This window comes from Prinia subflava, chromosome 13 (genome assembly GCF_021018805.1).
Source record: "Prinia subflava isolate CZ2003 ecotype Zambia chromosome 13, Cam_Psub_1.2, whole genome shotgun sequence".
In the NCBI taxonomy this organism is placed as follows: Eukaryota; Metazoa; Chordata; class Aves; order Passeriformes; family Cisticolidae; genus Prinia; species Prinia subflava.
In genome coordinates this window covers 2,614,062-2,641,956 of record NC_086259.1, presented here as the reverse complement: position 1 = coordinate 2,641,956, position 27,895 = coordinate 2,614,062, and the positions used below count along the sequence as shown (strand labels likewise).

The window sequence follows — 27,895 nt, the reverse complement described above, 5'->3', positions numbered from 1 at the left end:
ATGTCTGTATTTCAAGACAAATGGTTAAATGTAAGACACATTTACAGAGCACTGGAAGTCCTTTGATTTCATTTGGAAATTGTAACAAGGGGTGCAGATGAGCCCTAATTAGACTCTTGTTTTGTGAAACAGTGAGATTTATTTCTAAGGCAGCCCTGTACCGTGCAAGGTCTGTACCTTTATCATTAGTGATAATGGCTGGGGTCTGAACAAAGACAGGGTTGACATTCAGCCTGCATCTTCTGACCCTTTCATTTAAGTGAAGGAGTAGAGACTGAACATGAGTTTACAGTGCTCTTTGGTAAGAAAAAAACCCAGCAACCTTTGTCTGTGCTGGCAGACAGATTAATAAACACGTTGCTAAAATACTGTAGGTACTTACATACAAAGTTGTTTTTAAAAGTTAGTTGTTTTATTTATGCTTATGACATATTTACTGAAGGTTGGCCACAACAAGCTCTTGCGGGGAACAAGAAAGCAACATCTTCAGTCATGAAAGGATTCAGTCACTTTCCTTGAAGGTGGTGCTGTAGTGAACATGTTAATGCCCAATTTTGCATCGGCTGACACAGAAGTCCTAGGACAGAGTTGGCATTTGCTTCGTGCTCAGTGCAGATGTCCATCCAGCCTCTGAGGAGACAAGGATGTGGATTCATAATGGGGTGATGTATTTCTGTGCTGTAGATGCAAGAAATTCTTAGGAGCTAACCAGGATGAAATACAGTAAATGGAGATGTTTTGATGACTTTGGGAAGCTGTTCAGATGTGTTAAGATTTTTCAATCTTTTTCTCTGGAGCTTGGAAATTATTTTAAAGGAATGTTGCTAATTTATGTTCATCAAGTGGTGTAGTCAGGCAATCTTGTGCAGAATACTGCTAAGAGAAAGGCAAGATCAGCTTTAGATTTCTTAGAAACATTGTCGAAGTAATGTGGGAGAAATAGAAATTCACTTTGCAATGCTGCATGTAAAGTGCTTGTCAGATGCAGGGAAGAGCCTGGGTGCTTGGTAGCATGCTTGAATTACAGAATACCAGGAAAATTAGATTATATTCAGAAATGTCTTCAGCTATAATGTTTTGCATATGTTGCTTTCTCCATCAGGGGCAGAATGGATGTACATCTTCTTAAACTTTTCTAAAAGGGTTTTTTTCTGTTTGACCTGTGTGCTGTCTGCACTGATTGAACTGGAATCAGCTTTGAGACACACGTTTCGTGCACAATAAGCTGTGCTCTTCTTAAGAAGAGAATTGAGGAATTTCCTTTTGCTTGCTTGTCCTGTTAATTTTTAAGACATTTCAGTATTTTTAGCTTTGATTTTGCTGGAGGTTTTTGGATTCAATTCAGTAATTTCACTAATTTTCCAATGTTTTTTCGTGGATTACATTAGATGGATTGTGGAATTTATAATTTCATGTGCTAGATTATACAGGGTTTTCTTGTCTTGAAAGCATGGGTCAGTTTATTTATCTTTCTGTTTTCACTGCTTCCAGGTATTAATTGCTTTCATTTTGAAAGCTTATTAGTTGTTTAGGTCTAATATTAAGGCTTAACTGAAAATTATCCATTTATTGTGCAATTATTGAAAATAAGCCAGAAAATTGATCTTAGTTTGATGTGAAATTTACTACATGTATAAACTAAATGCCTTAGGTACGGAGGGAGTCACTAATTTAGAGGTGTCTTGTTACTGAGACAAACTTGCAAAAACCCCCTGAATCCCAATTCACAAATTGGTTATTCGTTTGTCAGGGGATATTTCACATCTAACACATAAGCCCACGACCTTTAATTAGAATTTTGCAGTTTGTTTTATGCCCCTTGAGGCTGACACCTTGAAAATTTTTTTCTTGATTTCTTATTGCTAATAAGCATCTTTCTCTTCCCCTCTGGTCCTTGGAAGAAAATGATGCAAATACACTTAATTACAGTGGTGGCAATAATTTGTTAGCTGAATATGTGATCAGGCAGATGCAAAAATGATCTGATTAGATCTGTGATCACGCTGGGAAGAAAGGTAACACTCTGCTACATTTAAGAGAAACTGTTCTTTTTGCCTCCCGGTGGCAGGAGGGAAGAAGCATGTCCCGTCTGTCTCTAACACGGTCCCCGGTTTCTCCTCTGGCTGCTCAAGGAATTCCTCTCCCAGCCCAGCTCACCAAGTCCAACGCTCCGGTGCACATCGATGTAGGAGGACACATGTACACCAGCAGCCTGGCCACCCTCACCAAGTACCCAGACTCCAGGTAAGACCTCGCTGCTGCCGTGCTCGCTGCCTGCTCCTGCTCGCTGCGTGCACCTGTGAGGAGTATTCCAATGCAAAGTGCCATTTATTATATATTCACCACTTATGAATAATGCAGTTTCTGATTTATACAGTAACTTCACTGGGGTTCTGCAGAAAAAAAGGCCTGTACAATTTATATATTATTTAGAGAGTCTATTCATTTTCACTCTCAACGTCTTCAGCGCTCTGCTGATACGTTTGAAGCACCTGTTGGTGTGCTGCCCTAGATTATTTCAACTGTACAGGGAAACTCGTTTCTTTCAGGGTTAGGGGGAAATACTGCTTTTCTTCCTCAAGGAGAAAGGATGTTTCTACTCCCATGGGACCAGTGGATGGTTCTGTAGGGCAGCCAGGGTCCTGGCCCCAGTGGTAGCTGTGCCTCAGCAGTCTGCCTTTGGGCAGTGCCAGGCTGACCCGCTCTGGCTGCTGAGCCACAGCCTGGGCTGAGCTCCTGTGTGTTTGAATGTGGTGCCCTGTGCTGGACAGGCTGGTGACACGGCTGGCAAGATTTGTGTGGATCTGTCTGGTATTATCTCAGGATCGGCTCCAGATATGCCCAGTTAGGAACAGAAGTGGCGTGAGATGATATCTGTGTATGACATGGAGTGTCCTTATTGCCTGCCTGGCTGCGGGTGCTGCAGGGTCCTGCGCACCTTGAGGGATGGGGCACCCCGGGCAGCGTGGGGGGCACTGCCCTGTGAAGGGTTAAAGGTTCATGGCAGCAGGACACTGAGAGGTGCATGATTTTGATTTACAGCTATGGTCACTAAACCAATTCAGCTTTTCCCACTGAGGCTGCCCATGGTCCACAGGCTGGGTGTGATGTGAGCTGGGGCAGGTGTGGCTGTGCCAGGCAGGGGTGCCCAGTGCTCTGTTGGCTCCGAAGCAAACCAAAGCCCAGATTTTGTTGCCAGAGGTTTTGCTACCTGCATGGCCAGAATTCCATAAGAGATTTTTTTTTTTCTTTTTTTGGTATGACAACCCGTGTAAAGAGCCAGTTTCATCCGAAGGTTTTTCTTTTGAAGGAACTAAGGGGTTTTGCAGATTTGGCAGGTTCCCAAGCAGTAAATGACATTTATGGAGACACCTTGAAATGCCTCTAATATCATAAAGCATATGGCTGTGATTTCATTCCAAGGAAAGGGAGCTGCTGAAATTCTCTTGGAAAAAAGCCCAATTATTAAAATACGTATATTTTATGGTCAGACCAAAACAATATGATTTTTTTGGACAGCGTCTGTTTAATAATGTCTTTGTGGTACTACTTTAATCATAGAGAAGAAATCTGTTTAGTGAAGAAAGATTTATAATGGAGAAACATACGAATGCTTCATAGTATTAAAAAATGCAGTGAGGATTCAGCAGTTGTAATAGAGTGACACATCTGTTTCCACAGTTTAAAATATCGCTGCTATTTTTAAAATATGCCCCACATCAAACTTACTTAATAAAAGCTTCAGTTATGGAAGCTTTGGGAGAATACACATAAATTCACAGATTTTATTTCAAGAGAATAGAGCAGTGAACCAAAATATTTTTTTTCTGCTTGATAAATAACAAAAGCATATTTCTTCAGATTTTGAAAGTACAAAGCTGACCAGAGCTTACATGCTGCCTGGTGTTTTGCTGTGTACTTTCATTTATATTGCTGTGTTATTTCATAAGGCTTGAATGCTTTTTCAGCTGCTCAGACTTCAGTTCTCACTGAAGTGAGAGCTTCAGGATGAAACCTGTAGATGACATTATTTTTATGGCAAAAGAGAACCATTCACCAGCATCCCAAGTAGGACACATTGCTCGATATATTATGAAACTGGGTGAAGGCTATATCTTAATTTATTGTCTTATTTTTATATTTTTAAATATTATGGGTTTTTCTGCAGTGCTGCGCAGTAGACTTAGCTGTAAGCCCATCACTGAGTGCTCTGCCTGGCTGAGGCAAAGAAATTTGCAGTTATTCCTATGGGGATGGTTGGAGCTCCTGATGCTGCCTCCCTGCCCTGTTTGTATCTTCCATTTGGCACAGACTGGCTTTCCAGTGTGGCTGGGAGAGGATTCCCAGTCTCTCACGGGGCAGGAGGAAGGAGATAGCTCTTCTGAGCAAAACATCTGGAGATAGTGCCAGGGTCCTGCTGGCTCTGCTCAGAGGTAACACGTGTGGCCACACAGAGGCACGGCCACACTGATCCACATGCAGAGCTTTCTGGATTATTTTGGACAGCGTGAGTTTAAAAGCTTCAAATACAAGAAATCACACTAATTTATAGATTGTATTTCAGCAAAAGATATAAGCATATGGTGAAATGCTTTGCTAAATCTTAGCTGCAGTCACATAAAATAGTTTGTGCTCGCTGAAATTGAAAACTGTGGGAATAAACTTCCTTTTTATTTGTTTTACATTTTGTATTGTTGTCTCTGTGCTCCCAGGTCCCGAAGAGCTTTTAGCTTGTAGGCTTTTTAGCCTACACTGTACTTGGATTTTTAAGGACATGTGGATTGTGAGCACACCCAGGTGTGCATGCACAGAAACATCACATGCTGATGGAAAACAGGAAAAAATAAATCCCCAAGTCGTGTTTAAACTTCCTCAGTATTTTGAGGAGGTCCAGTCCTATTCGGTCCCGAGCAAACCCAGCTCCTCCTGACCTCAGTGAGAGGGAGGAGCTGGCCAGGCCAGGCGCAGCAGGAGCCGGGGTAGGTATGAGCAGTCCCTGCCCATGCTGTCACCCCGTGTGTGACACTAATGCCAGCTGACAGCAGCAGCCTGGCACATCCCTGATGGCATCCAGAGGAGTGGCTGTGCTCTGCCCACCGGGCTGGCTCTGCCTGCCTGGAGTTAGGTGTGCTTGGCTGTGATCTGGGGAAAAGGACCACTCTGGGAAACGGTGCTCAAGGCAGTGAATGGCTGCTAACGTCAAGCCAGAGGCCAAATCTTGCATTTCAGAGATCCCAGAGTTGTTTCAGAGCAACTTTGACAAAGTCTTTGATGTTGTTTGTATTAGTGCAGCTGCTGTGATCAGAGCATTTGTCCATTGATTAAATTTGCATAAGTAAAGGGTGCCAGATTAGGCTTTAAAGGGGGTAGATGTTCTTGTCCAGGAAATGTTTATGGCCTACATAAATTCTCTAAAGAGGAGAGATCTCGAGCAGGCACAACTGGTGTGACAAAGGAGAAGAGGGTAAACAGCCGCTGTCAGAGTGGTTTCTGAAGCACTCACACTCACCACTACTCTTGCACACCTTTCCAGCTGGCTTTTCCAACTAAGCCACAGCAGGAAAACAAAAAGCTGGCCTTTCAGAGGGTGAAAGGCAAGGGAAATGAGAAACATAAAAAGAAATGGTGATCAACAACAGCATAATGACGGTGGTCTCAGAAATTACCTCACAGATATTATTATTATTATTATTGTTATTCCCACATCCTGTACCTACTTGTGGCCACTTTCCATGTGTACCCAAAACTGTCATTGAAGTTGACAAGCTTTGAAGGTACAAGGAGGTTGATGTTGTCTTGCCTGGATCTGAGGCTCAATTTCAGTAGTTTGTTTTCAGCAAATTCTCTTAGTTATACCCCCCAATTCTTGTAGTTCTGAATTACAGGTAAAAAACCCAACAAACAAACGAAAAAAACTCTTAAATTCTAGTGACTCTTATCATCAGCATCTTATTTCTATAATAACTGGCTAAGCAGAGAAATGATTCATCTTTGTAGCATTTGCTCTGGAAATTTCATTCCTGTTTTCACCCAGAGGATCTCTAAAGCAGCCCCTTCACACGTTGACACTTGAATGTGGATTTATATGACAGATTGTAAAGGCTGCAAAACCTCTAGCACATCTACAAAGTGAGTTGCAAATTGTATTTATCCAACAGTGAGACAATTTTTACATTTAGGAAACAAACCTGCACCAAAAGTCCATGTTGCTTAGATGCAGTCAGGAATACCCAAAGGCTCTGCCAGATCCCTCAGTCTAATTCCCACTGAACTCTGGCAGACATCTCATTGACTTCAAGCAGCAAAGAAGTAGAACCTCCAAATCCCTGTAGACCACAGCAAGCCCCAGCTTCTTGATTTCACTGGAGGTTTTGATACCACTTTGAATCTCTGTTAGAAAGTAGAACAGGATGTTTCATCAGAAGCCTGTCCTTTCCACAGTCCTGAATGGTGTTTTTAGCTCAGAGAATTGCTGTGAGCTCTCTCTGAGTTGTTCTGCTGTAGGAGGTAAATACATTTACCTTCCATTCTTGGATAGTTTATATTTGTATATAACTCTCTGTTAAAGATCCTTGATTTGCTGTAAACCTCACTCCTTCTGTGGCATTACTTATGGCAAAGGGGAGCAGGAGTGATTCCTGTGGAGGTGCTGCTGTCTGGGGGAGCAGTGGGTGCAGACCCCGAGATCCCCCCACTGGTTTGCAGCAATCCCCCGGGGGTGTGGGGCTCTGCCCCCAGCCCTTCCCCTCGGGAGGGTGCAGCTCCCCGGCCCTGTGCCCCTCCTGAGCTCAGCTCTGGGCACTGGGCTCTGCCACCCATCCCTGGAGCCCTGCAAGGAAAACCAGCACAGGCTGTATTGTCATCAGGAACTAATGCCCTCTCTACAAGACAGCAGTGTTCCAGGCATATCCCTGCCTCACTTTCCTCTGAAGCCATGGACTTTTTGGTGATTTACAAAGGAGTCCCCTGAAGCATGTGTCTTCTCCTCTGGATGTTTCTTGTCAAAACACATTGTCGTTCTTCTGACCCACCCTTAGACAACTCTCCCACCAAGTGACCTGATGCTAGCTCCTCTCTAGGTGTTTCTCTCTAGGGTTTTAATTCACCTGCCTTTTCCTCCAGCCCCTCCATCTCTGGTTGTTGGAGCTCAGCACTGACACCTGAGATCTGCCTCTCCCTGCTCTGCAGCCACACAGCCTGGGCTGGGTTCAGGGGAATTCTGTGCTCCGGGTTTGAGGGCCCCTCTGTTACCCTGCTGGAACACAGTTACTGACCCTGTACAGCTGGGCACTGTGCTTTCAGAGCTCAGACACCCACTGAGATCTACAGGACAGATTTTCCACATCATCCTTTACATGGAGGGCTCTGTACGGGGCCCCTCTGCACTTCTTGGGAGAGAGCAGGGAAATTCTTAATTTGGATATATTTAGGACGTATAATTCTCTGGATTTAGCAGAGCTGAGAACATCTCATATATCTTGCTCATAGTATTCAGTGTCAATCTTACAATAATTTATTTGCTAATTTTCCATCAGATCTGTGTATTATTGAGGTTATTGCCTGAAGACAATGTCCAATTAGCAAATTTTGTCACTTACCCCATGCTGGCTGTTAGGGTGTAAATCAGTGATTAAACGAGGCCTCTGCTCAAGACAGGTTAAGTGGGGTGGAGGGCAGATGTTTTCCCCAGCAGTGGGTGTTGGTGGCTGTGAAAGCACAGCCCAGCCCAGGGAGGGATCCCCATCTGCAGCAGCCCTGCTTCTCCTGGGGCAGCAGAGCGTCCTGTCAGCCCGTGCTGCTGCAGCCCTGCACCACTGCAGCTGCATTCCTCCTCACTCAGGGGCTCCCAGGGCTCTCCATGCCACTGTCACTGCATGCACCCCCAGCAGCCGTGCAGTGCCTGCTCCTCTGCAGCCCCTCCCTCAGCCCCACGGGTCCTTTCAGGGACAGTGGAGGGCACAGGGCCCACTGCAGCCTCTGAGGCACCACTGCTGCCCCAGCTCAGCTGGGGGTGCCCTGTTCGTGGGGTGCCAGGGCCCTGGCAGCCCCAGCCTGCAGCTGTGTGCTCCCCAAAGGCGGTGCAGGGTGGGTCCTGCACCCCACGTTCCAGCAGAGCACCACAGAAGTTCTGCATGTGAGCTGCAGCACAAAGCTCGTGAATTTTAATGGTATGGTGAACTTAACCCACACACAGGCTTTTAAGCAAAGCACCTCAAGAGGCAGGAGCAAGTGTTTTCCTGCACTTTAGGAATGCTCTGAGAGGCAGATCCTGGGCAGGGTGCAGGAGCACTGCCACACCAGCGTGGCAGCTCTGCAGCCAGGGCTGAGCCTGCCTGGGCTGAGCCTGCCAGGGCCCTGCCCTCTCTCAGGCAAGTGGATGTATGCCGCAGGTGAGAACAAGTGAAGGAGCCAAAACCCAGAGGTTTTGGTTATATGCAGTGCTTTTTCTGAATTAACATATGAATTCTTACAGGATTAACATAGTTTTTGGATTCGTATCATGCACTTGAGATTCAGAGAGAAATCTTTGGAGTTTCTTATCTGTTCATTGAGCAGATGTCTCTCTGGTTTCTAAGGGAACCTCGACCAGCAGAACCCATAAGATAAAAACCCAAAGGAGGTCCTTTCCCCCTTTGCACCCTCTGCTTTCCCCCAGCCTGCCTGTGGATGCTGTACTTTGTAAAGCAGGAGTTGGAGCAGGCAAAGGGTCTCCCTTTGCCAGTCTTCTTTATCAGAGTGCTTTATCAGGGGGTGTAAGCTGAACCTTTCCCCATCTGCAAAGCCAGTTCATTACAGGTGCTACATGGCCAAGGTCACACCAGTCCTTGCAGCACTTTGATAAGCTCTGGGAAAGGTGTGAAGTGTTTGTTCCTACAGGGGTTGTGTCCTGCAGCTTGGTGTGTTGCTGCTTGGACACATCCAGGACAGCTCCAGGACAGCTCCTGGACACATCCAGCACAGCTCCTGAGCAGGGGGAGGACTGACCAGAGCTGCCACAGCTTGAGCTGCACCGGTCCCAGGTGCCAGAGGAGGTGCACGTGGCTTGGTCTCTATGGAAAATAAGAACAGTCTGTAATGGGATGTATTTAGAGCTGGGAAGGATGATGTTCAGTACTCTGTCTCTCTCTGTCACTGACTGGACCAAGCCCTGGATGTGTGTCTGTCAGAGCTCATGGTGGAAGCACACTGTGATAGATTTCCATGTGTTCCTCTGTTGCTGCACAGCTGGAGCAGTAGCTTTGGTGGTAAAGGGAGATAATCCCTGTAAGCCTAACCCTGCATCCCACTGATTTGGGGAGATAGGATGGAAGGAAGGAATTTGTATGGAAGCTGGTTCTCCAGACCTTTTTGTGTCCACGTCTCCAGGATCTCCTACTAACTGGCGTGTAGGGAGCCACAGCAGAGCTGAGCTGTCTGCTGTGATAAAGGTGTTTACTCCTTCCTGGACTTGATAACCCCTGCCTTGCCCAGCACAGCCACAGACTGGGAACTGCCCACAGGCTCTGGAGAGGAAAGCAGAGTTTAGCCTTTGGGGAGTGCAAATCTCACTGTAATTGGGTGCTGAGATTGGGTCCTGTCGATGAACGAATTATTTGTGTGTTTACTTGGAAAAGTTGAAATGTTCAAGAAAATATTGCCTAGCTGGTCTCTGATGATCATTTTTTCAGAAACGACTTTTTCTCTCTACATTTGCAGCCTGGGTTGTGTGGAGTTGTAGGCATAAGTGGATATTACAGTGCCTAGGAAGGGGCAGACCAGGCTTCTTATGTGGAGGAGCAGATAGCAAATCACCACTGGGATGGCTTAGAGAAATACGATGGTTGTGGTGCTGTGCCTGGCACAGGTTGTTCAAAGCCCCTGAATGTGAGAAAATGGCAGAGTCCTACCCAGACAGGAGCTTCCTTCTCTCAGCTAGTGGGAGGGAAGAGCAGGCCAGGCCTGTCCATGCAGCTGGTGCTGCCAGGCTGTGGGCAGGAGGGTGGCACTCGTGGCCTCTGAGGGCAGCCCAAAGGATGAGCATTGAGTGCTGTGTCCAGTACCAGCAAACCCCAGCTGACCTTGCCTTGCTTTCTGCTCTTCCCTTTTGTGTTCTGCAATGATAACGTGGCTGTAGCTGAGGTACACCTACCACATCAGGAATTCCCACCCTTCCTCCTTACAGCAGGTTGAAAACTAGTCTGGTTTACTAAAACACATAAAGAGGAGCCAGCAGACGAGGAGACCAAAATTTCAACTTTTTTTTCATTTGGCACTCTGTATTTATCTCAGTTTCTTGTTGGTCAGGTTTGGTTTGTCATTTCTTTTGTTGCTGCTTTTGCTTACCACTTACCTGAAAGGGCACTTTGGTTCCAGCAGCATAATTTGAGTATTTTCCAGCAGTCAGTTTCAGAGGGTAAGAGGAAAAGCATTGGCAGTATTTTGAGAAAGCACTCCCAGAGGATGCTGTGACAGTAACTGCCTCTTCCTTTGGGTGTTGCAAGAGGACGCTCTTTCCTGCTCAGCAGTGTGGTGTAAAGGGCTGTAAAGATGCTGCACTGTGAAATGCAGCATCTTTACTCTTAAAACAAAGGGGGATCTCCTTTATTGATTGCTGCTTCACGTGCTGAGCATCCAGCTCCCTCGTGGCATGCAGAGGAGTTATGTAAAGGCACAGGTTGATAGCTCTGTGCTGGAAATCGTGTCCCGAGGTCACAGCTCAGCACAGCACCACTGGGGCTGGCCAGGCCTTCCCCTTGCTGCCTGGTCTTTGAACACACATCACTGGTGTTTGTCTTATGATTCATAAACTTTTGATTTATAAAGACCCTGCAATGGCAAGTAGACCTATTCTGCTTAGGGGGATATTTCATGAACTACTTAGGAAGTTTATAAAACAGACTCCCTAGATTATGAAGCAAGGGGGTATCTGTTTTGTAAGGAACATGTTATGAAATGAATTTGTCTCTAGGCCTAACTTAATTATTTTAATGATCCCACTGGTGGTTGTCATAGGTGTCGTTCTGTGTGCATATTGTGACCTACATGCTTGTGATCATTTGTGAAATATAAAGATGTAAAAATACATTGGACCTTATTATTTCCTTGCCTCCTTCCACTGAAATAAATGGAGGTGGTTTGGATATTGGTATGTTGGGCCAGGCCAGTGAAGTCAACGAGAGTTTTACTGTAAGCCTAAATGAAAAGAAAACGAGCCCTATTGAAAATGAGCCAAATAATAGACTTGGCTAAAATAATCTTTAGTGTAAGTCTGTTATCCTTTGTGGAGATACACCAGGGATGCAGATGGTGTGCTGTGTGGTGAGGAGTTACCAGAACTGAGCCCCGATGCTTCTGCTGGGTGTCCACAGGGCCTGGTGTCAAAGGCTTCTGAGGGTCTAAAACCAGCAGTCGAGTGAACACAGAGTGTCCTGCCCTTGGGGTGCGTGCACAAACCTCTCCTGGCCTTCCCAGAGCCATCACTCTGCTGGCTTTGAAGGAGTTCCTTTAAATTTGTATCTCCATAACTGAAATCAGAATTCATCTATTCATGGGTTAATGAAATCTTTAAGAACAAAGTGCATATTTAAATAGAAGAAATATGCAGGCATGCAAGCACAGGATTCATATGTGAGAGCAGAAGGGAAGCTGCATCTCTGGAGCACAGAGCACCAAGCTGGTGTGGAGGATGCCAGGTGGGAGCTGGTGCAGGCTGTGCCCTGTGCTGCTGTTACCCCCAGGAACTTTGCAGAGTTTTTGTTGTGTGAAATGTAATAAGCTGATGAGCACATAGGCCTTGCAGTACCTCAGCTTGCTCCCTTGTGCTGTCCTGACATTAAATGTGTGTTCTGATGGCAGGGACAGGTACTGTCACTCACTCTCCTGGCTGCTGTAACTCCACTGAGACAGAATTACACAGGTTGGTGGCTTTCCTAACCCGAGCTTAGAGCTGGGAGAGGCTGCAGAGCTGGAATTAAACTCCAGTTATAAACTCACTTCTTCATGCTCTGTCCACCCAGCTGCCTACTCCTTCATCTCAGCTGCTGTGATTAGCATGGACTTCATTCTTCTGATGCTTAAAAATGAAAAACTTTACAGGGATTTGTTTTTACCTGAGTTGCTCTCACTTGAAGCTCTGCTTGGCTGGGCAGCTCTGAGCTTCACATGTGCTTGATGGTGTTCCTTGCTGATGCAGGCACTGCCAGCTGCCTGTCAGAGCTGGGCACCAGGACACACAGGCAGAGCAGAGGAGCTTGGTGTTCACCTGCACTGTGTTAATTTGCTCTGCTCAGCATGGGATGTGTTCAAAGGCTAAAATTGCTGCTTTTTTATCTGCTGAGGATCACATGGAGCAAAACCTGGGAGGGTCAGACTCAGAAGGGATCAGTTGGCAAGCCCTGGAAACTGAGATTTGCACAATGAAGCTGAAGCACTGGGGGAATCCCAGTGCACAGGGCAGGCTCCTGATTCACCTCCCTCCTAATGGAGCTGAGATGCTGCTGTGCTGCAGGTAATCCATTTAGATCTGGGATATGCTTTGGCAGCAGCAAATCTCTCTCTTGAGAAAGTGGACAATGAAAACCAGAGACTCTCTTTAACCTCTTTGGTGTCACACTGTGTTAGGCCCACAGTTTGTAGCAGTGCAGTTGACACCCCAGGCTGCAGCTTTGGCATTTGGGGGATGTGGTGTGCAGAGTGCTGCCTGGGCTCTGCCCCTGAGAGCTCACAGGCACCCCATGGGCAGGCTTCACTCTGGAGCTCCATGGGAGCCAGGGCATGACTGGAGAAACTGGGCCCTCTGCTTGTGCCAGGGCTGTCCTGGAGGGAACAAGGGCTGAATTTTGGCCAGTGGTCCGTAAGATTGCTGGTGAATGAGGAAAAAAAATCAGTGGCTGTTTTTCAGTCTTACGGAGAAGGGATAATAAAGCTTGGAGTTAATACCAGTTTCAAACATATTTCTTCTTTGTTTCATGTCCAGTTGTGTTCTGTTTGCAGGCATGAGGGTTAAAATGGGGGCTTCTTCTGCTTCCAGTTAAATCAGAGGATGTTTTGGCCTTGACTTCACTGGAACCAGAATCACACCCATGACCAGAGTATTGTATTTAAGAATTAATCTCTCACAATCACATTAAGTCAGGTTCAGCTTTCAGCAGCTCATCAGAATTCAACAGTTAACAGTTTACTTAGTATTTTAAAGTTTTTGATAAGCTTTATGTTGTAGGGCAGGTGTCCTCTGTGCAGCAGGTATATTGTGTAGGGTTCCTTCCCTATACCCCAAGACAGGGGCTCCTTTTTTTGGGAATGTGGCTGTGGGCTCTTGCCATGGTGATGATGCATTGCTTTCTGTCTGTCCCTGCAGAAGTGAAAAACCTGCTGGAAATTCCTCCTTGTTTCTGCTTATCTGCCAATGGCTTGGGCTCAGCAGCAAAAACCTTACACAAACCTTCCTGCTTGGTGTGGCTCCGTGGGCTTTGGGGACTGTTCTCCCTTTGAAAGAGCTTTTTAACAAGTTTTTCTTGATGTGTTCAGTTTCTTTAAATGAGCAGCCAGGATGCATTGGTTACAGCTTAATCAAAAGTTAGAATAAACAAGAGAATGAACATTATTCGCTCATCATTTCAAGTGTGATAATAAAATATGGATGGAGACAGCTGGATGCAACTCCCCAATCACACACGTGGTCGTAGAGAAACAGGGCCAGTGACAGAGTCCTGTGACTTCCTCCAGAGCAGGTGAGATGTGAGCTGAGCTGGAGATGAGCAGTACTATACTGTACTGTACTGCAGCAGTCTTAACATGCTGGGGCTGGGCAAAATCAGTGTAGTTTGCTCAGTGGAGGCCAAAGGATGGGCTGCAGGAACAGCAAATGGAGCAAGAATCAAAGACAAAAGCCAGGTTCTTTCCAAATTATTGTCAGCAACAGGAGAGCTGTACCAGTTGAGTGGATCAGCACACCAAGGAAATGTCTGAGCAGCAGGGGCAGCTGCTTGTAGGCAGAAATCAGATTTATCAGTACCCGGAGACTGGAATCATTCCTGTTCCCAGCCCTGGGGTGTCCCAGTGCAGCCCAGGCCAGTGTGGGCACCAAGGGTCACTGGGTGTCCCTGCTGAGCCCAGGTGATGCAGAGCTGGAGTCCTGGGCAGCCTGTGTCTGTGAACCTGGAAATAAAGGAGATAACCACAGGAAAAAACTGCTCAGCTTTTATATGTCTGGGATCAGAGGTGAGGATTCCAGCAGGTCAGACGTTCTAGCAGCAGTGTGTACCAAAGTCACTGTGTTGGTTGTCACCTTTTGTGCTTTATAAAAGGTTGTGAAGGCCCCGAGTCAGTGACATCCCTCTTTCTCCTGCTGGAACGTGCTGGTTTCACAGCACCCACACATGCAAAAGATGTGGAGGGCCAGACTCACACTCTGAAAGGGAAATGAGTTCCATTTGAAATTTTCCCTGCCCTCACTGAGCCTCAGTGGGAGTTTCACTCCTGACTTGAGGATTTAGCCCATTTGTATTACTATTATTATTATATATATTATAATCTAACCAGTGCCTGCATGTTCCCAGCCTGCCAGCATGCCGACTTGTACTGGGTGTTGGTAATGGGAGCCACGGCCAGGTTCAGTCAGACTGAAAATCTTACTGAAATACTGAGTTCTCCTCCACTTGGAGTTACAGAATAAGGTAGCAGCCAGAGAGCTGCTGTTGGATGCAGCTACCCAGGACCTTTGTAGCACCACAGTTTGGGGAAAGGGATGGTGAAAGGAATAGCAAGAAAAGACTTGTACAGGCAGGAATGCTTTATTTGAAATTTGTATCTTCTCATGTCTTAACAACCTAATTTTCTTGAGTGCCTGCAAATCCCACAGAGCTTGAGCTGCAGTGCAGTTCATGCAGGATTGGGACTTCTGGCAAACCAGGGAACACTTTGCAATACTAAGATGCTAGAGTTGAATTTTGGTTTAAATTAAAGAATTTTTGTTCTGAGTCAATTTTCATGACCAGTATTTAGTGTAAATTATGTGTTGAGAAAGCATGAGAGGGCCAGAATCCTCACAGGCCTCTAATCAGAGCAGCAGGAACAATGGCGTAATAGAGGATACAATACAAATTTATATTAATGTTTTTAATCTTCCCCAACTATTTAGGCAAAAATTCAGTTAGAATGAAGTAAAAGGCACAAGGAGAGAAAAAATACCCTGAATGTTATACTGGAAAAAATCAATAGCACCAGAAATCCAGCTTACATGCTTCTTTAACTTCAAGTCCACAATTCAAAATAAAGAGAGGAATTCCCATGTGGATGGATGTCACCTACAGTGTAGCAGCTTCTGTGTAGTTACTGGATCTTGGAGTATTCCACTGCAGGAATTCAGCTCCTACCCTAAACTCATCCTGTGTTTTGAAGGCTCACAGTGTATTGTAATGTTATTTGGTTACTTTTATTAAAATAATGCAAGTCAGCCAGGCTGTGCTGCTCTCCCTCTCCCCAGGCAGCTGTGCAGGGGTGGCAGAGCTGCCTGCCTGGCACTGCAGTGACAGCTCCGTGTCCTCTGCTGGGCTTGGGGTGCCCTGGGTCCCCACCCTGGTGTGGGCAGAGCCCTGCTCTGCTCATGTTACTCCAGAGCACCCCAGCCACGCCAAACAATGGGACTGGATGGGTAACCATGGGAGGCTCTCTGTCACTGGCCCTGGTGCAAAAGGTGAACAAGCCTTGTCAGTGGCAGGTAGGGGAATTCCAGTGAAGAAATGCACATTGTACCTGGATTTGAAAGTTACCTTTTTTCCCTTGTTGAGCATGGCAAATGCTTTTTATCACTGATGAGTTAAATAGGGGTGGTGAGGTGCTGATGTGTGTGGAGCAAAAGGTCTCTGTCCTCTGTGTGTGTATCTGCTTCCCTTACCCATGGATGCAGGCATGTGCCAAATTAAATTAAAGGATTCGTGATACAGCAGTTAATGTACTAGAAATGTTTGTTAAGTGAAGTATTTTAATAGCTGTTAACACACTAAAACAGACAAACTCTTGAGTAAGGCAAACTGGAATCATCAGCCTGGTGAAGGGCTGTGTCCGGCCTCATTCCTCTGTCACCCACAGGACACGTGGCACAGCCAGGGAGAAACTGGCTGTGAGAAACTGGGGATGAGTGACCAGTGCTGATGGGCCTGATCCCACCAGCAGGGGAAGGGTTCAGGGTTAATGCCCTTGTGAACCTGGTGAGAACGAAAAGCTTGGCCAGGAAAGCTCACAGCGATCTCAGTTCCCTCAGTATTTGGTCTGCTCATGGAATTGTTTGACCACTGCTCCTCCTCCCTGTTGGGATGTGTGGCTGAGGGGTTACAGGGCCACAGTGGCTCCCGACTGCCAAGAGAATTCTTTCATTCAGGAGAAGACACAGGCTCTTCTGCCTGGGATTGGTGTTTCCACTCCCTTGTCTCACCTGCTAATTTTTGTCGACTTGATGCTGTTTCTACAAATTAAGAGATAAATGTAGTGCATCAAAATACAAATGCACCCACATTTCCAGGAAATTATATATCAGAGTCATCTGCTAAAGTGTCTTAAATGTGGAGATAGGCTATAAACAACAAGCATCTCTCACCCTTACCATGAATGCTTTGTGGTATTTCAAAACTAATAGGTAATTTCCACTTCAGTGGATTTTATTACCTGTTGCTCCAGTGGACTTTAGTTGATAGTAACAGTGCACAGAAAACAGAATTGTCCATGGCTTTGTTTTAACTACAAAATCCATTATATACCTAATTTTGCTTTTTTAGTGGTGGCATAGAAAGAAGAAAGAAAATCCTTCCAGAGCTTCCTAAGAATGATTCTGCATGGTAGATTATCGTGTTCTTTATGGATTATTGACTTAAAAAAATACATGTTGATACTGTATAGACTAGCTCTGATCTGTAACAAAAATAGATATTGTAGCCTGAACAGCAAAATATGAAGTATTAAATCTAGGTAATAGATCCTGCAGTTCCTTCAGGTGCTCAATAGTTAATGAGTGTAATATCCTTCAGAAGCACAGCAACGTGAGCATATGGCTCAAAAACTCCTGTGGCACTCCAGGATCAGCACTGGGAGGCAGGGCAGGAAGTTACAGGAACTGGAGATGGAGAACTGTGTTACCTGCTGAGTTACCTCCTTGTGGGGAGTTGTCCTGGCTGGATCCAGGCACCACCAAAGCTGCTCTCTCCCCCCTCCACAGCTGGACAGGGGAGAGAAAGTACAGTGAGGGTTCATGAGCTAAAGACCAGGAGAGATCACTCAGGAAATACCATCACAGGCAAAACAGGCTGGAATTAGAGATATTAAGTGGATTTATTGCTAACAAAATCAGAGCAGGATAATGAGAAGTAAAATAAACCCCAGCCCTTTCCTTCCCAGCTCCCTCTCCTCCCCTGATGGCACAGGGAGAAGGGAATGGGAGTTTTGGTCATCCCCCATAGGTTCCCCTGCTGTTCAGGGGGAGGTGGGGTCCCTCCCATGGGAGAGTTCTGCAGCAACTTCTCAGATGTGGCTCCATGTCACGAGCAGCTCTGTGACCTGCTGCAGCACGAGTGCCTCCCACGGGCACACAGCCCTCCCAAACTGCTGCTGTGGGTCACTGTTCCACGGGGTGCAGCCCTGCAAGGACAGGCTGCTCCAGCCTGGGAGCAGGGCCCCTCTCCACTGGGTCACAGCCTGCTCCAGGCATCACCTGCTCCAGCATGGGCACCTCCCCAGGGACTGTGGGTGGATCTCTGCATCCCCATGGATCCCCATGGGCTGTGGGTGGATCTCTGCATCCCCTGTGGATCCCCATGGACTCTGCATGGATCTCTGCATCCTCCATGGATCCCCATGGGCTGTGGGTGGATCTCTGCATCCCCATGGATCCCCATGGGCTGTGGGTGGATCTCTGCATCCCCCATGGATCCCCATGGACTCTGCATGGATCTCTGCATCCCCCGTGGACCCCCAGGGGCTGTGGGTGGATCTCTGCATCCCCATGGATCCCCGGGGGCTGTGGGTGGATCTCTGCATCCCCTGTGGATCCCCAGGGGCTGTGGGTGGATCTCTGCATCCCCCATGGATCCCCAGGGGCTGTGGGTGGATCTCTGCATCCCCTGTGGATCCCCACGGGCTGTGGGTGGATCTCTGCATCCCCTGTGGATCCACATGGGCTGTGCATGGATCTCTGCATCCCCTGTGGATCTCCAGGGGCTGTGGGTGGATCTCTGCATCCCCTGTGGATCTCCAGGGGCTGTGGGTGGATCTCTGCATCCCCTGTGGATCCCCAGGGGCTGTGGGTGGATCTCTGCATCCCCTGTGGATTCCCATGGACTCTGCATGGATCTCTGCATCCCCTGTGGATCCCCAGGGGCTGCAGGGGCACAGCTGCCTCACCATGGTCATCACCAGGGTCTGCAGAGAAATCTTGGCTCTGGTGCCTGGAGCAGCTCCTGCCCCTCCTTCTGCACTGACCCTGGTGTCTGCAGAGTTGTTTCCCTCATACGTTCTCACCTTGCTCTTCTCTGGCCACAATTACAGCTGTGCAGTCACTTTTTTTTCCTCTTGAATCTGCTGTCACAGAGGTGTTCCCACCATTTCCAGCAGACCCAGCCTTGGCCATGGCCCCTCTGTCTCTGGAGGTGCCAGGGTTGGCTCTGCCAGGGGTGGGGGAGGCTTCTGGCAGCAGTTTGTACCCAGAGTTGAACACCCTCTCAGCAGCCCCCCTTGGCCTGGGCCATGCCAACCCCATACACTTCCCCACCCTTCTGCTGAGGTTGAACCCTACTGATGCCCTTGATAAAACCTGAGGTTTTGGTACCTCTGCTTTGTTCTCCAGGCCAGTTTTGTGTTGAACATCTGTGGTAGCTCACTTGTGTCATCAGGGATGACAGCTCTGGGGCTGAGTGGTGCCAAGCAGTGCCTGTGGGGCACTGGCACCCTGCAGGGTGGGTGCTTGCCCCAGCAGTGTGGGGTGAGGAGGAGGAGCAGCCCCTGCTGGGGGTGGCTGGAGCCCGTGGGGTGGTGGGTGACCTGTCTGACACCAGGGCTGGATGCCTGCACTGCACCTGGGCCTGAAGCTGGTGCCTGATGTGGTACCTGCTTTTACAGCAGCTCCTTTTGGGCACCTCTCTGTGCCTGCAGGCACACGTGGCTGCTTGGCTGGCACAGTGTGCAGGGCAGCAGTTTGTACCCAGAGTTGAACACCCAGGCTCTCACAGTTTTTCCTCAGCACTGTCCAAACAAAAGGTGCTTAAAATCCTCCCTGGCTGAAACAGCCTCCAAGGCAAGCACACTGCCTGCAGCAGTCTTAGGGGTGAGATGTCTTTGATGAAAGTGCAAGAGCTGCAGGGGTGAAGCCTCACAGGGTTTCTGCAGCATGGGGCAGCCAGGTTGGGTGGGCACCAACCATGCTGCAGCCCTTGCCTCTCCTCAATGCTTTCTGTCAGCTGCAGAAGGCTTAAAATCACAGCTCAGAGAGCAGGGAGGGAAGGGATGGTACAACCATACCACTGGCACACTGATTGTAGCTGCAGTTTTAAACTGAGGCACATAAAAAACCTGCTGCAGCCAGGTGCAGCTTCCAGCCACGTTCCTGCTGCACAGGGGGAGAGGAGCCCGTGTCCTTGCAGTGCCCTCACACCTTCCTCATAACTCATGCCAGGCCAGAAGGCAGAAGACACCCATCTGCTGGGTTATCCCTGTCCTCCTGTGGCCAGCCTGGCTGCTTTTCAGGCAGGCTGGGTGTTTTTAGGTACCTCCCTGGGGAAAGCAGCTGCAGGTGCTTTGCTTTGCTGGGAACCTGTGCACAAATCCAAATGGTTTTATAGAAAAAATGGAAATAGGAAAAAGGCTGTTGGGAAGGTCTGACAGCACTGCCCACTGCCCACTCAGCCTGTGCAGCTGAGCTGGGCTGTGCAGTGCCAGCAGAGCTGGCTCCTGGCACAGGCACTTCGGAGCCTTTCTCAGACATCCCAGCAGTGTGAGCCTTGTGAGGGGCACGGAGCTCCTGACAGACACAGGGTGAGCAGCCCTGCCAGGCACAGGGTAAGGCCTGTCAAGCACCTCTGCTCCAATTCATGGCATTTTTTCTCCTCCAAGCAGATAGCAGTATCTATCCTACCCACCTTGAGCAAATATTTGAGAGATAAGCAGCGCTGTGGTGCTCAGCAGCAGTGACTGCACTCCCCGTGCTCGGGGACGCGCTGCTGGCGTGTCCTGCAGGGCAGTTCCAGGCCATGCTCGTGTCCCACCTCCAAACAGCCTCTCCTCCGTCCGTGGCATTCCCCACCTCCTGCAGCCCACAGCCAGCCCCAAAGGCAGCACAGGAGCCTGCAGAGCCCGCGCTGGCTGCGCTCTGCCTTTGCTCTGGGGCAGGCGCAGCACTGACCACCCAGTGCAGCACCCTCCCAGCACACATTTGCAGGAGCCACAGAAGGCATTCCTCCCCTCTTCCCCTGCCCTCCCATGGAATTAGGAAAGAGGCACGTTTTAGTGACAGTTTGCTGAAATGTGCGTTCCCTGCTGCTTTGACATTGGGCAGGAAAAGTGTCTACAAAATCTATTTTTAATAAATGTAAACAACTAAATTATGAATGACAAAAATATCACTGAACAGTTAAATATTAATCGTGTAATTACTTAAATTAATACTTTTAGTGCAATATTGTGATAGAGAGTTCCAGTTATCCTGTGTCACTGCCTGGCCAGACCCGTGCACAGGGGACAACAGGACCACAGTGACCCCACAGCAGAGGGACCTGGGGACCTTAGGGCCCCCTGGTGCCACAGCCCCGGCTGCTGGTTGTCCCACAGGTCCTACAATACTGGGTGCTCTTCCTAAGACCTCTGGAACCAGATTTATTAGGAAAGAACTTCTATTTTCTGTTCAAAATAAAGCTGTCAAGAGAACAGCTAAAGTGGCCCAAACCGGAGAGCAAACTGCCCCACCCCAAAAGCTTTTCCCTCTTTCAGAGCCATGAAACCCCCCAGCAGCTGTGTGTGACTGCAGACCCACAGCTGTGCCCAGGGGGGATCTCTGGGGAGAGCAGGGGTGCCCAAGGCCCTGGCTGCTCCTGGAATGGAGCTGGGAGAGCTGATGGAGGGCTGGTGTGTCCTGAACTCTGCTGTGGGGCTGGACCCACTGCCCTGCAGGCCCTCGGTGCTCCTGTCCCAGCAGGAGCTGCAGGGAGCCTGCAGGCTGCAAAATCCTTCACCAGGGCTGGGGGGTGGGCAGCAGCCTTGTGGAGGAACTTGTGGGCAGCACAGGGCTTCTTTCCTCGCCCAGGAAACTAAGAAAAGAATTTACTGGCACTCTTGTCCTTGTGGGCTGGCTGTCTTTGTTGTTTGTTTTTAATCTAATAAAAGAAGATCTTAATACCATAGTAAAATTGGTACAAAGCTGGAAACTCGCCCCTCGGCGTTTTGGCAAAACATTATTGAAAATGTAAAAGCCTTCAGCAGAAACAGCAGAAGCACAAAGAAGCAGTGGGGATGGGGATCAACAGGTTGTGTTCTGGCTCTTGGGAGAGGCACAGAAGTGCATCCAGCCAGGGCTGGAGGTGCTGGGCTGGGGCTGGCCGGCAGCCCCGGGGTGGCAGCGGTGACCCTCGGGGGGCTGCGGTGGGCAGCACTGCAGGGACCAGGGAAGAGCACCTTGCTCAGAGGGCAGGGGCAGTGAGGAGGAGGAGGAAGAGGCAGCTGGGAGGATCTGTGCCCTGGGCAGAGGGAGTGAGCATGGCAGGACCTGGCCAGGGCGGTGGGAGCAGGGGAAGGGACACATCCTTTGGCTTGCAGCTGCTGGAGCAGATCCTGGCTCAGTCTGCTCCCTGTATGGAAATCAGATATTGGACACAGATCATATGAGTGTTTCTAAATCAGAAAGTGAAGCATCTCTTGCAGAAAGGTGGGAATGCTGAAGAAGTGTTGATGGCTCAGACTCGCCCTGTAGGCTCCCAGTGCTGCTCTCTTTGCCTTGTCTCCCTTCCCCTGTGGCTCCTGCCTCTTCTCAAGCATCTCTGAAGTACCATTCCTGTGTGCCAGAAGCAAGTGCCTCCTGAAGATGCCATTACCTCATTTGTCCAGCAGTTCAGTGCTGGTTGCCATGGCCACTCACAAACCCCACTGTTTTCAGGGTGACGACTGCCAGTCTGAGCTGCTCCCCGTGGCTTCAGACTCAGGGCCCACGGTGGGTCACTGCAGGGAGCAGCTTCCTGAGGCTGCCAGCCTGGCTGCTGCCTCATTTCTGGCTGATGATCAGCAGGTCTGTGCAGTGCAGAGCCCCTCCTGTGCCCTGCTCCTGCTCTTGCCAGCTCTCTGACAGCTTGAGGGCATTTTGCTGCCCTGCTCCTGCATGGGGCATTTTGGTGTGGCCACCAAAGACCATCCACGGAGAGCTTCATGTGGTGGTGCAGAGCATGGAGCTCTCCTGGTCACTGTGCTCCTCTCCATGGCCTCACACATGGAGAGGAATCCTGCCAGGACCTGTCCATTTGAGTCTCTCTGTGCTCTCACAGCATTGCATTTTCTGAAGGACTTTCCCAGGTGTGGTTTAAACTGGGAGATGAGAAGCAGGAGCCCTTTCCAGATGCAGCATTACAACATGCTGCAGTGAAGCTGGTTCTTGGAACAGAGCAGCCCCCTAAAATGTCAAATAAATCCTTAAACTATTCATCACTCTGTTTTTGGGGTAGCAGTTAAGTCTTTCAACACTCTGTGAGTTTCTTTCCCCAGCAGTAATTTTGCTGGTGAAGAAATACAGCTCAAGGCACTCCACAAAGTGGAGCCTCAAAATTCATGTTTTGTTTTCATTACCAAAAAAATGCATTACTACATTAAAGAGTGGCCCATTAGAATTGTGTACCCGGCCTTCTCTGCACCCTGGCGTTGTTGGCAAGCCTTCCCCTGTGCCTGAGCAGAGCTGAGCAGCTTTGCCTCTGCAGACTCCACAGGGAAAGGGCAGCACAGGGGAGGAGGGTGCGGCCACAGCTCAGCTTGTTTAGATGTAGGATCTCAAAACTTCCAATAGTCATGCAGATTTACTCAGTAAATGTATGTGCTCAACCTTAAGCTGTCAGTGCTTCCTCTGCTTCCAGTGTATCCCAGCACAGCACACTGCAAAAGGAAATAAATTAACTCTCTGGTTCCTGGAATAAAATGTAACAGAGCTGTACAGAGCAGTGTATTTAACTGTCTTGGGCAAATAAAATAACAACAAAAAAGAAAGCTGTGAATTACAGGTGTCTAACTGAACCTTGTGATTATATGAATTAAATGTTGCCAGATGACCTGGATGGTATTCTCTGGTACTGTAGGAATGCTGGAGGTTGGAGAAAGCAGTGAATGTTATAATTAGGGTTTAGGAGAGCACTTGGTTATTCTCACAAGTAGCTCAGGGTAGTGTGTGCTGGCATGGGCATCAGAGCAGGCAGTAAAACCTGGAGCATCCTTAATTAAGAGGGCAGAGAGGTTTTTTAGCAAAATTCAGTTGAGACTTACTAAGTCCAGTTTTATTTAATATTTCCACTTTTTTATATATAAATGGCACATTAATAAATTTACTAGTGTATTAGCAAGTTAGAAGATCAGAGCAAGGTGCAGCTGTGGGCCAGGGCCCAGGAGCAGTGGCAGGGCTGCCCCTTCCCAGCTCCTGGCTGGCACTGGGGTCACTGGGGCTGAGGGCTGGGGTGGCTGGTGGTCCTGGGAGCAGGGAGGCTGCAGGGCTGTGGCTGCAGGGCTGGCAGCAGTGCTGGGCATTGCCTGCAGCAGAGTTTGCTGGGCTGGTGTTCCAGGAGGGGAAAGCCCTGCCCGGGGAGGGAGGGTTCATGCAGGCAGCTGTGGGATGGTCCCTGGGGAATGGAGAGTTCTCACGGGCAGGATCATTGGAGACTGGACTCTCCTCTCTTAAGAGGAGACCCTCTGCAGCTGGGAACAATGCTGCTCTGTCAGAGGTGGACTCAGTCACTTAATAGGTCACTGCTGTCTGTCTCCTGCGTGCTCCCTTTCAAGAACATACGTTCAGCTGGGTTATTTCTCATGGGAAGACAAAGCACTGTGAGAGCAGCCAGGCGTTTGGAGGAGAGGCTGGAGGAGCAGCAGCCAGGCAGAGCCTGCATTGCTCTCCGTGGAGCAGGATCCTCGGGAGTGGAAAAACCTGGAGTGATGCAGCTGTTGTGGTCCTTTGGTCCCGTAATCAGCTGATCCCCTGGCCTCAGAGGTCTTGCTCCTGTTTTATTTCCTCACAAAAGATTTGCCATGGTGCTCTCCCCGCCAGGCTCATCCCCAGGACTGCTGCTGGTGACACTGTCCCACAGGCTGTGCCAGGGGGCTGCATGGGCCATTGGTTTCTGTTTTCCCTAGCACTCTGCATTGGCTGGACACTGCCAGGTCCTTACAGCCCGTCTCAGGGCATGGGCAGCCTCTCCTGCAGCACAGGAGGCCTGGGGTGCTTTGTGACCACACGAGAGCCAGGCTGCAGGCAGGCTCATGCCCAGGAGCCCGTCCCTGGGGTCTCCAGGGGTTCCCATGGGCAGGACGTGGTGCACAGGGCTTGGGGCAGCCAGGGACTCTGTCCTCACCAAACCCCTCTGGCAGCCCCAGGAGCATCCCAGGGCCCCTTCCTGGTGGGGCCGTGGGGCTGCCTGGCAGCCCCAGCCCGGTGCCAGGGCAGCCCTGCCCTCCCTGGGCACTGCCCCCTGCGTGTGTGTCACTAATCCTGCACCACCTTATGCACACTCAGCTGATGCACCCAAATTGGGTGTCATTAAGCCCCAAGGCTGTGGTGAGCTTTTGTCTCTTTTGCCCATGTCTTTTTCTCTTCTTTTGTTTCAGAATAAGCCGTCTGTTTAATGGCACAGAGCCTATTGTCCTGGACAGTTTAAAACAACATTATTTCATTGATCGAGATGGGGAAATCTTCAGATACATATTAAGCTTCCTAAGGACATCTAAGCTACTGCTCCCAGATGACTTTAAGGTAAGGAAAGCTATAGTCTGCAATCTGTTTTATCCTCCCTTTCTGTCATTTGTTTTGGTGCAGGTTGGTTTGTGTGCTTGACCTAAACACACTTAACTAAATGTTGCTGTTTATTTGTTAGGATTTTTAGTACTTGTGTATTACACCAGGGATGTTGTTATTTAATAACTGGACCGATGGTTGTCATGGATACCAAGAAAAGTTAAACTATGAAGCTTATGGCTAAATCAGGTTTTTTAAACTAATTGTATTTTCTCACATTTTTAGCTTATTTATCAGGGTGTAACAACAATTAAGAAGCAACATCAGCAACTTGCACTTAGCAGAGTTTAATACTCAGAATCTGAAAGAAATGTTTTGAATTTGATATGTAGAGGACTTGAACTGTGTAAATCTTTTTCTTGTGGGTGTAAAAAAGAAACCCTTAAACAAGCCCATAAGGATTTGTGTTAGATACAACCAATGCAAATACTTTGATTTCAGGAAGTAATCTGCTCACAGTTAATGTCAAAATATTCGTGGGAGATGGAATGGACTGAGGGCTTTTTAAGGGGAGCAGGACATGTTTGGTATGAAGTGAGGGTGCTGGTTGTTTCTTTGCAGGCCCTGGTTTAAAGGCTCTCCTGTTAGCCTCGTTTGTTTGGCTTTGCACTTACAAAACTTCAACAGTGTCACCCTTACAGGTGAAAGTTAGAAGGCAAAAGTGTCCAACTGTAGATGACAAGATCCAACAAAAGCACTTATTCCAGGATGAAATGATGAACAAATTGGGGTGGCAGATGGGGATCTGCTCAGTTAGAGGGTGCAGAGCATTGCTAGGAGGGAGAGCTCCTGCTTTCTCTGAAATGCATTTCACTTTGTTGTACTGGCTGGGCCACGGGATCCCCTGGTCAGTGGTGAGTGACTCCAGAGTTGTGGTGGTGGCTCTTTGAGAAGAGCTGGTCCCCTGCTGCAGGCTCAGCCCTTCTCACCTGAGCTGGGATAATCCCAGCTGAGCCTGGGAGGGTCTGCAGCTCCCGTCCTGTCCCCAGGCAGGGCAAGGCTCTGGCAAGGCTGGGGTTTGAGCTCCAGCCCAAAGGTGCTGCCCTGAGCCCTGCTGTTCCTGCTGGGGGCAGAGGGGCTGGGGGAGCTGCCCCTGGCATGGGGGAGCCCGAGAAATGAGGGCTAGGTGGGACAAAACTCTGCAGAGAAATGGGAGAAAACCTGTGTGTAGAAGGGAGGCTGAGGGCCAGAGCAGCCCCAGGGGTTGTGAGGTGGATCAAGGAAAGGGTGGAGGGAGAGGTGGGAGAGGTGCAGGAGAGGTGCCTTAGCAGCCGTGTTTTGGACAGTCCAGTGGGACAAGGTGTGAGAAGGGAGGGCAGGAGAGAAGAGAGAGATGGTTTGAGCTGGCCATGGCCTCCACCAGCATCCAGATTTCAGAGTGCTCAGTAACAGAAGCAGCAGGACTTGGCTGGAGCCTGGAGGGGAGCTGGATGCCAAGGACGTGTCTGTGCAGCGAGCCCTGGCAGGGCAGGAGGGCTGGGGGCTCACACCAGCCCCTGGCACAGGGTTAACTGGATTTTATTTAGTTCCTCCCTGGGAGAGCTTTAGAGCAAACCCCAGGCTAATGAGGGCTCAAGAACAAAGCAAAGCATTGCTAGGTAGGGAGTAACTAAATCAAAATGCATAGAAGAATGCGCTGTAAAGCTGTATTAAAACTGCACTGTAAACGGATTTAACTTCACAGAAATCGTGTAATTTTGCCAGCATGATTAAAGTGACAGAAGACAATAATCAAAGGCAGCAAATGGAATCACTTGGTGTTTCTAAATGCAAAACTCTATTTAAGGTAAAAAACCTGACAGCTTTTCCAGTGAGACTTGCATTAAATGTTCTTTATGTCAAACAAAGCATTATCAAGTGTTTTGAATATTTATTAGTTTTTACTCCTTAATTTAATCAAGCAGTTTATTAGCCTCAAGGTTTAGCCCAGTTGCTTTTCAACTTGAATTGCTGCTCAGATGGTTATTTTGGAAAGTTTGGAATGCTAGTACCACACCAGCATGATTGTGTTTGCTATTTCAGTGTTGTTTTCAGACTAAGTTAACACTGAAATGCAGAGAAGGTGGTGTGTGTGTTCTGAGGCTCGTGATTCTTTATTATCAAGTCTGAGCGGTGTGTTTACAGTGAATATTAATTACACTTGCAACTACTACTGAGCCAGAATTGAAAGAGTCTCCCAGGCCTTCCTGCTGAAAGCAGCACTCCCGTGGTTGCTGTCGTTTTCCCGGCTCTGGGGCATTTTGAGCCCGTGAGTGCTGAGCAGTGAGGCAGTGTCTGCCTGAGCCCGTGAGTGCTGAGCAGTGAGGCAGTGTCTGCCTGGACCCTGTGAGTGCTGAGCAGTGAGGCAGTGTCTGCCTGAGCCCTGTGAGTGCTGAGCAGTGAGGCAGTGTCTGCCTGAGCCCGTGAGTGCTGAGCAGTGAGGCAGTGTCTGCCTGAGCCCTGTGAGTGCTGAGCAGTGAGGCAGTGCCTGCCTGAGCCCTGTGAGTGCTGAGCAGTGAGGCAGTGTCTGCCTGAGCCCTGTGAGTGCTGAGCAGTGAGGCAGTGTCTGCCTGAGCCCTGTGAGTGCTGAGCAGTGAGGCAGTGCCTGCCTGAGCCCTGTGAGTGCTGAGCAGTGAGGCAGTGCCTGCCTGAGCCCTGTGAGTGCTGAGCAGTGAGGCAGTGCCTGCCTGAGCCCTGTGAGTGCTGAGCAGTGAGGCAGTGTCTGCCTGAGCCCTGTGAGTGCTGAGCAGTGAGGCAGTGCCTGCCTGAGCCCTGTGAGTGCTGAGCAGTGAGGCAGTGCCTGCCTGGGCTCTGTGAGTGCTGAGCAGTGAGGCAGTGTCTGCCTGGACCCTGTGAGTGCTGAGCAGTGAGGCAGTGCCTGCCTGAGCCCATGAGTGCTGAGCAGTGAGGCAGTGCCTGCCTGAGCCC

The 27,895-nt window shown here is 48.8% G+C and overlaps 1 protein-coding gene across 4 annotated transcripts in view; it reads left to right on the top strand.

The window, feature by feature from the left end:
- Nucleotides 1–27,895, top strand: part of KCTD15 (potassium channel tetramerization domain containing 15) — a 46,331-nt gene that overhangs the window by 4,041 nt on the left and 14,395 nt on the right. For all 4 annotated transcript variants that reach the window (XM_063410425.1, XM_063410424.1, XM_063410426.1 and 1 more), the window contains exons 2-3: nucleotides 2,069–2,244; nucleotides 24,802–24,946. In XM_063410425.1, coding sequence (XP_063266495.1) covers nucleotides 2,081–2,244; nucleotides 24,802–24,946 — 309 coding nt within the window. In that variant the 5' untranslated portion in view covers nucleotides 2,069–2,080. The remainder of the gene's footprint in view (nucleotides 1–2,068; nucleotides 2,245–24,801; nucleotides 24,947–27,895) is intronic.